This window comes from Aphidius gifuensis, linkage group LG5 (assembly GCF_014905175.1).
Source record: "Aphidius gifuensis isolate YNYX2018 linkage group LG5, ASM1490517v1, whole genome shotgun sequence".
Lineage (NCBI taxonomy): Eukaryota > Metazoa > Arthropoda > Insecta > Hymenoptera > Braconidae > Aphidius > Aphidius gifuensis.
Window position 1 is genome coordinate 9,413,850 of NC_057792.1, and position 9,104 is coordinate 9,422,953.

Consider the following 9,104-nt stretch of genomic DNA (forward strand, 5'->3'; position numbering starts at 1 on the left):
ATAATTTGAAATGAGTTAATATTTTTTATTTTTATTTATTTATTTAAGGTGTTACTCGAGTAAAGTCAAAATAGTTAGAGACCAATGTAATTGATAAAAAACGATTCTATGCAAAGAAATACATCTATTCATAACTTTTTTTTTGTCCTAGGTAACTTTGTTTGTTTATAATAAACTATTTACATAAACAATTTAATAAATATTCTTATATATATAATAAAAATTATTATGTACACATATAAAAGTTAGCATAGACTTAAATATTTTTTACTATATAGCTTTGTAAAAATTCTGTTTGTGGGGCGAAATAACACAAAGATGGCCGACCGATTGAACAAATGATTGAACTGTCATGTAATTTCAAGCATTTCTACAGCCTTATCTGTTGAAGCTAGGTATGGGGTTAAGCGAGGTTTATTATTAGTTATTTATTTCTAAACAATTTATCAGGAATAACTTTTTTCTATTTAACAATTAGTTTTCGAGTTTTGAGCGTGTAAACAGAAAAGAAAAAATGTTGCCGGGAATTGATTGCTATTCTCCGTGAATCTAGCACTAACTGCCCAACTTAACACAAAAAATGTCCAACTTTTAAATAAAATTTGTAATAAAATTTAGTAAATTCTAAAACCGGTAGTGGGTATATTCTCAGCCTGCTAAAATTTACTTGTGAGTGTCGTGAATTTAGTCATTTTTTTAAACAGAAATTACAATAAAATTGTGTAAATTTTATGGCTTAGTATTGTATATAGTCAATGGCCAGATTTTTTACATAATTTTATTGTAAAAATTATCTATCAATATACGAATAATTCTTATAAATGACGGGGGAACGCAGTTTTTACTATTTATTTTGTAATTTCTTCTTTTACGTTTGTAATTCTTAGTTAAAATTTCTCTCAGTGTGTAATTGTAACAAAACAATCAATATCTACATCATTTTACCAGCAATATTTTTTTCTTAAAAAAAGCAATCATGTCATGGCGTCGCATTCTGCGTGCGCATCCAAATTTGAACTTGGTGCTTCACTTTTTAAACTTAGCGCCTCATTTTTAATTTTACTGGAATCTGATTTTAAAATTTTAAATAATTTTTTATTATTTTTGATGAGAAAGACGTGAGCTAAAAAATTTTAATTTATGTTATTGTTATTGTGGTGTAACTTTGTATTTTATTGATACAAGTTGTAGCTTTTCCCTGGTGGAAATATTACTCCTGCATTACACCGACATGAGATTGATGCCGGAGTAATTTCGTCGGCATGAAATTAGTACCGGCAAAATTATTTCGGCATGAGATCAATGAAGGAGATAAAAATCCAGCATTGATCTCATGCCAGAGTAATTTCTCAAAAAATAGACCAAAAACGGAGTAATGCCGGAGAAATATTTCCACCAGAATTGCTCTTTTCTTTGAAATAGATAGGAAATAAATAAAAAAAGGATTCATCATTTAAAGCACCATGCCTCTGTATATTGTGTAAACATTTTTTGGAGTAACTTTTTTTTTTTTTTTGTCGTTATTCTTCAGATGAATAATTCCGATGTTAATAGCACAAATTAATACAAAATAATTCTGATCATTTTGCAACTTTTTTATGATTCCGAGTTAATTTGAAAAAAAATTAACTTGTCCTCCACCTTTCAATAACGTGTAAATAAAATAATTGTTGACATTATTAAAAATTAGTACAAATCAAATAAGGCTCTTAATGGATTTCGTATCCGCGGACTGGGCTCAAGCATTCTATTAGGCAACGTTAAATATTATTTATAAATTAATTTTTTCTCCAATTAAAAATTTCATTGTTTTTTTTTTTGTTAATAACACCACATGATGACGTGTCATTAAAATTCAGCATATAGCATAGAAACATTTGGGGCTTTTGCTTGCGGCGAAAACATAGTTATATAAATAAAACAATAAAATTGTATAAACAATTTGAAATTTTTTTTTTTTTAAATCAATAAATTGTTGGAATCTCAGTAGATCTACTTAGATCTCAGTATATCTAATTAGATCTAATTATATCTAATTAGATCTAAGTAGATCTAATGAGATCTAGTTATATACGAGTAGATCGCGCCACTTTGCGGATCTAATTATATCTAAAGCAATTAGATCTAATTTGATATACGTAGATCTACGCGATTTTTTCCTGGGTATTTATTTATAATAATTTATTGTTTTTATTATTAATAATTAGTTATATTAAACATTGAAATAAGTCTCTGATTTGTATATGTTTTTTTTTTACAATATCTATCTGTCCTATCATAAAGCCGTAAATTTTGCGCATGCGTGTCGATGCCCCGCCCCCGTTTGGTTTTAAACCGGTTATTAACCGTCAAAAGAATAAATAACTGGCTAATTAACAGCTCTAGTGAAAAGTGAACTCTAGTCTTCCTGTCCGTAAGCAATGTTTTTTTATTTTTCAGTAACGTGATAATCTAAATAACTATTTTATCGACCAAGCGAATTATAACCAGAGCAAAGTAAGTTTCACGCATGCACGCTTTTTTTATGTCGAAAAAAGGTGTAAAAAATTAAATTGTTGGTTGTTTATATTTTCAATAACTTTTGAACCAATAAACATAAAAAGTACAGCTCAAAGAATTATTGATAAAAATTCTTTTCTAACTAATAGTTTCAAGCAATCCTTCACGGCTTTTTTTTATCAAAACATACCGGACACCGAATTGTAATCAATTGTTGATTACTAATTAACAAGAGTTTTTTATCAAGACAGCGTGGCTCTCGGTAAAAAAAAAAAAAAAAAAAATGTTCAGACTGCGCAGCAACGATTCAATAGCAGAAAAAAAGCAAATGAAAAACAAATACATATCAATCTAATAGCAAAACAAGAGTAAACTAAAATTATAAAAATTGTTAAATAATTGTTATTATTATTTTTTTCTTTATGTATTCTTTTTCTGTTCAAATGATAATAACAATAATAATAATAATATTTTTAGTAATAATAATAATATTTATAATAATAATAATAATAATAATAATAATAATAATATTTATAATAAAAAAACATGACTTAAACCAACAGATTATATCCCGGATTGAAATAATAATTTGCCTTTTGTATTATATTACTTAATTGCAATGCATGAATTTTTTTTTGAAATGAATTTTGCTTAGAATTATCTTAATTCCATTCTTTAATACGCATACTTTTATCTGATTATGCTATAGAATAATCGGATAGTCAATGAATCGGGTAGAATAATCGAATAATAGTATGATCGCGATAGATCGGGAATAATCGCTGATCTTTAACTGTCACATACAGCTGTTTAAAGTAGTGTCTCCACGCTATAGAAATGCTTGCAAGATCTTGCAGCAAGATCTATCATCACTAGATAGTTACTAGAATTTTGGTGAAAATCAGCCTTGCAAGACTATCACAGCCAATCAGTGATGGGTAAATGGTCGATTTTTGAGGTTTCATACACTTACAGTAAGATACTGTAAGATACTGTAAGATACTGTAAGAAACTGTAAGATACCTCTGACGCCATTTTGAACATTCTTGATGACTGTCGACTGCTGTCGACTCGACAATTAGTTCTTATTGCTCGATATATATTGGTACATGTAATTTATTTGTTATATAAATATATATAATATCAAGGAAAACCAGTTTGAAGGAATTAATGTTGCTTGAAACATAATTTTTTGGCAACATTAATTTCTTAGCTCCATCCTTTCCTTAGCTACTGCTTTTCCTCGGACATTTTCTATTCATTAAATAAATAATATACATGTCATTTTATTTTTAAAAAATGGAAATGTCCAAGAAAAAGCAGTAGCTAAGGGAAAGATGTAGCTAAGGAATTAATGTTGCTTAAAAAAGAATTTCTTTGGCAACTGTAATTCCTTAGCTCCATCTTTTCCTTAGCTACTATTTTTCCTTGGGATTTTTATTTATTTATATTTATATTTAAAAAATAAAATGCATGTAATTTTATTTATTAAATAAATTAAAATGTCCAAGGAAAAGCAGTAGCTAAGAAAAAGATGTAGCTAAGAAATTAATGTTGCCAAAAAATTATGTTTTAAGGAATTAATGTTGCTTTAATTTTAAATAACTAATTTTTCAAATAAATAAAAATCCCAAGGAAAAATAGTAGCTAAGGAAAAGATGGAGCTAAGGAATTACAGTTGCCAAAGAAATTCTTTTTTAAGCAACATTAATTCCTTAGCTACATCTTTTCCTTAGCTACTTATTTTGGAATTTTTATTTATTTAATAAATGAATTACATGTATTTATCGAATAAAAAAAAATTGTAGCACGAAGGTTTCACTTTTATTCGTAGAAGGCGCTGGGAACGCAATGTAAGATACCTCGATGTATGAAACCGATGATGTAAGATACGGTATCTTACATGGTATCTTACACATGTAAGATACCGAGGTATCTTACCTACCCAACACTGCAGCCAATAGAACATGTTTCATTTTTTCGTGCAAGATCTTGCATGAGATTTCTATAGCGTGGAGACACCGCTTTACTGTTTATTCGGTGACACTTGGCATTTTATTTTCGTTTTTCAAAGTTGTGGATATTTTCTTAAATTTTCAATTACGTCATTGTAAACCCCAAAGTTTAACAAGATTCCGAAATATTTTTATTTGGTTTTTGAACTGGATCAATACTTGAATTTAACTATGAAAAGAACTTATTCAACATTGTCAGCATGGGAATTTTATGATTCCCCTAAACTTCGAGGAAAGAATGTAGAATGACCAGAGATGCTAGTACATAAATAGTACATACTTTTCTCTTGGTCATGGAGTTTAACAAGGAGGGTAATCTGTGACGTCACACTGTGTATTGGCATAGGGAGCTGTTGAAGCTCACGGAATGGAGCAAGTCAGTACGTTTTTCTGCCGGTGATGACGCTAGTAGCGAGAAGATCCAAAGTCACATGTTGTTTTTGTTTATATTTTTTTTTTTTTTGTGTAGCTCAGTTAGAGTATTCCTTCATTGGTGTTTATTTTATTAGAATAAATTGCTTTAATTTTATTTGTTAAATAAATAATGTATTATGTAGTTGTATTATTTTTTTACATAATGAAGGAATACTCTAACTGAGCTACACAAATATAACAAAAACAATGTGACTTTGAACTCTTACAACGTCATCTGGCTGGCACGCTGTACTCCATTCTGTGAGCTTCAGTGAAATTCGAGAGATTACCCTCCTTATACACCTCCATGCTCTTGGTAGAAACGGGTTTGCATGTGATCCGATCCAGAAGACTCAAGACTCGTCTTCTTGAATCTGATGAAAGAGAAAGTTTTTATATTGTAGTTCATCTTATTTGGTCACCAGAGACTTATTGCATTGTAACTTCCATCCTTTCGATAAGTCAATTGTTTCTTATTACTACAATTTACTACTACTACTAATTTTTAACGGGAAACGATTTTTTTTCTATAAAAAAATTAACGTACAACGCTAGTAAACTTGATGGAATGAGGATGTTATGAAATTTTGAGATAAGATAAATGAAATATTAATGCATCTTAATGTGCCCTTAGAATTATAGGTACTGGTATTCGTTTTTTTTATATTAATTATTAAAGTCGGCCTGTTTTAGAGAGGTTATACGTGGCTCTTATGGGAGCAAATGTAACAAAATAATTTCGAACATAAACAAATGTGGTCAAATGGAGTTACAGATTTCCCAAAAACTACTGATTTTTAAAAAAAAATATCAAGTTTTTTTTGATACCAATATTATTGTGGCAACCCGTATTAGATTTTCTGTAATTATAAAAACTATCCACAAAAAAATGGAATTTCATCAGGTTTTTCACTGTTTATCACCATCAGGCTGACAACATAATGAACACAATTCAGTGTTTTTTTTTTTTAAATACGATTATAAAATTTTTTTTTATGGAAAAATGATTCTTTATGCTATAAAATAATTATACTGATTAAAATATATATAAATAATGATTGATTTCATACATAAAAAACTAATTGAAAATTTTATTTTTTATTTTTTTGGAGTTGTCAAGCATGAATATTTTCTGTGTTAAAGCATAGGAGCTGGATTTAGGCCCCGCCCCAAAAATTTTGCTAGCGTTGTACGTTAATAGAAAATGTAAAAAAACTTGTAAAAATTGAAAAAAAAAAATTTTTTTTTGTTTATAATTTTTACAAGTTTTTTTATATATTCTATTAATTTTTTTATAAAAAAAATGCAAATTCATCATTAATACAGTCCTTCATGATGTTTAAACAATTAAAAACAATGAAAAATGAATAAATTAGACACCTCTCAATTCGGTGTCGAAAGCCTGTCGAAATGCTGTCGAAACGCGATCAAAACGGTGTCGAGACAGAGTCAACTGGCATATAGTGATATAAAGTTTATAAACAAAAAAAATTTTTTTTTTTATTTAATTTTTACAAGTTTTTTTATATATTCTATTAATTTTTTTATAAAAAAAATGCAAATTCATCATTAATACAGTCCTTCATGATATTTAAACAATTAAAAGCAATGAAAAATGAATAAATTAGACACCTCTCAATTCGGTGTCGAAAGCCTGTCGATTCAGTGACAAAATATCTCGGTAATAATGACCGAGTCAATCACCGATGAATGGTCTGAGGCTCGACAGCCTTCAGACTCTAGTAGATATGCGAATCATGTCAATCTAACCTCTCTACCTTGTATAATTCAAACTCTCATTTAATATTAAATACATGTACTATTCAAGGTTCTATTCAGTTTAAGTTATTGTCATTATAATCTTATATTTATTTCATATTTTTCCAACTCATTTTGAGTATCCGGTGCTCGTAAATTACGTTTTATATATGCTGTCGATTGGCTGTCAAATCGCTGTCGACTGAATGCTACATTGGAGAGTCGAGCCATCCGCTAGGGATAATATGATTTTCCTACAAACATGACTTTGACCTATGCATAGGTACTTTTGAGAAATGAGAAACTTTAAAGTTAAAGTTAAAGTATCTCATTTCTCAAAAGTACCTATGCATAGGTCAAATCATTGTAAGGTCAAATTTATGTCTGTGGAAAGATCATATTTTTATTCATACTAAAATCATTAGAATTATTGTTTTTGATATATAGCAAGACAAAATTTCGATATAGACGAAGCTCACGGTACTAGAGTTCATTTTTTTTTTAAATCAATTTGTTATCCGCGATTCTTATCTTGTATTGAATTGATAGAAAAAATGGCTATTTTACTTTTGTGGTGCTGGTATATTCAAAAATAAAAAAGAAATTTATTTATAATTTTATATTACCTTTGTACACCAGCGATTTTTCAAATTTTGAATATCGTTAAGAAAAACAAATTGTTATTCAACTAAAAATTGTTTGGTTTAGTGGTTTCATCGAGACTTAGATTTTGAACAATTATATCCCGTAAATAGAAGCACTGATCTGATGAGATAGATTCATCACACAAAAAAAAAAAATTATTTCGTCCTATTAACTGAGTTTCATATGAAAAAGGTGAACCGAAGACTAAAAAACAAGATACTATGAAATCTCAAAACAATTGCACGATTTCACATGCGATGTATTGAATTAGATAAATATACTGATGTTATATACAGTATATCCACTACTCGTATTGCTTACATTTATATCCATATAAATATGTAGAGAATTGTATACGCTTTAGTAGAACCCAGCATTTCACGATTCACTACTCATTAGCACAAACAACAACTCCCAGTTGCAGATGAACTGACCAATGTAGTATATATTTGGATGTTTAAACATTAGGATCTCATTCACCGGCATAACTTAATTATGCTTCTAGTATAGGAAGAAGTTTATTTTAGTGATAATTTGTGAAAAAAAGAATGGTAGAACGCAAGAGTAAAAAATTTGCATCAATTTGCATTACTTGAATACTTGCAAGAAGAGCAGCGTTGGGTTAGTATTAAACCCGGTATTATACAGAGGTTAACAACCGGTTTGAAAGAGGTATAATACCTCTAGAGTTTCATAATTTCATACTGCGTTAGTAACGTCGTCTATAATTTATTTTTTTAATTTTATTATTTATTTAATTATTTCAAATTCTTTAAACACTGGCTATTATGTTATTTTTCGCTATACGAGACCGATTACGCGCTTCCAACGCGTGTTTGTATGTTTTTTTTTTTTCGTATAAATAATATTTTTTCGTATTATTTATCTGTATTATAGGGTTCTGACCTATTCACCATGGCATCTGGTGACCGAATAGTAAACTATTTCCAAATGGTCGAAATCATAATAATAATATAATACATACAGGACATACCAACACATACAAATAGTGGAGTGGTGTGAGTCGTAGCCAAGTGTCAAAATACGTATACAGATTTAATATTATAATAATGATTATAGATAACAATAAATAAATTGATAATTAAAAAATGAATGTCGAGGCTGGTATTTTTTCAGAGCGTATAAAAAAAAACTGAATATATATGTTTAGTAGAGAATTCTATCAATCTTACTGGAAAAAAATTTTAATTGAATATTTCATATATTTTTAAAGCCCAATAAATGCCTAATCAAAAACGAAAACTATATACGAAAAATATTTATTTATTATTATCGACTTTTATTCAGTCTCGTGATTTTTAGCAGAACTAAATTTTTTCAGTATACTTTCATTTTCTAATTTTTTAAAATATTTAACAAAAATCAATACATGAATTTTCAAAATTATATAGTACAATTATTTAGTGTTTATATTTATTACAAGAAATTCCGTTTCTTCCACTCGATTCATTGACTGTGCGTTTATCAGAGAAAATACTCTATTACAAAAAAAAAAAAAAATGCCAAATCAGGACATTTACGTTAAAGTAAGATACTGTAAGATACTGTAAGAAACTGTAAGATACCTGAGACGCCATTTTTCAACATTCTTACCGACTGTCGACTCGACAATTAGCTGTCATTGCTCGATATATGTTGGCACATGTATTTTATTTGTTAAATAAATATATAAGATATCAAGGAGAAGCATTGGCTAAGAAAAAATATAGCTCAGAAATTAATGTTGCTAAACAATTATGTTTTAAGAAATTA

General features: G+C 28.5%; 1 protein-coding gene across 4 annotated transcripts in view; it reads right to left on the reverse strand.

The window, feature by feature from the left end:
• LOC122857538 (transcriptional repressor p66-beta) overlaps nucleotides 1-7,913 on the reverse strand; it is a 28,392-nt gene extending 20,479 nt beyond the window's left edge. For 2 of the 4 annotated variants that reach the window (XM_044159766.1, XM_044159764.1), the window contains exon 1: nucleotides 7,653-7,913. In XM_044159766.1, the coding sequence (XP_044015701.1) occupies nucleotides 7,653-7,664 (12 nt within the window). In that variant the 5' untranslated portion in view covers nucleotides 7,665-7,913. Of the gene's footprint in view, nucleotides 1-7,312 lie in introns of all 4 variants that reach the window. The other 2 variants (XM_044159776.1, XM_044159769.1) reach the window with 1 other exon arrangement.
• Nucleotides 7,914-9,104: the final 1,191 nt, after the last annotated feature.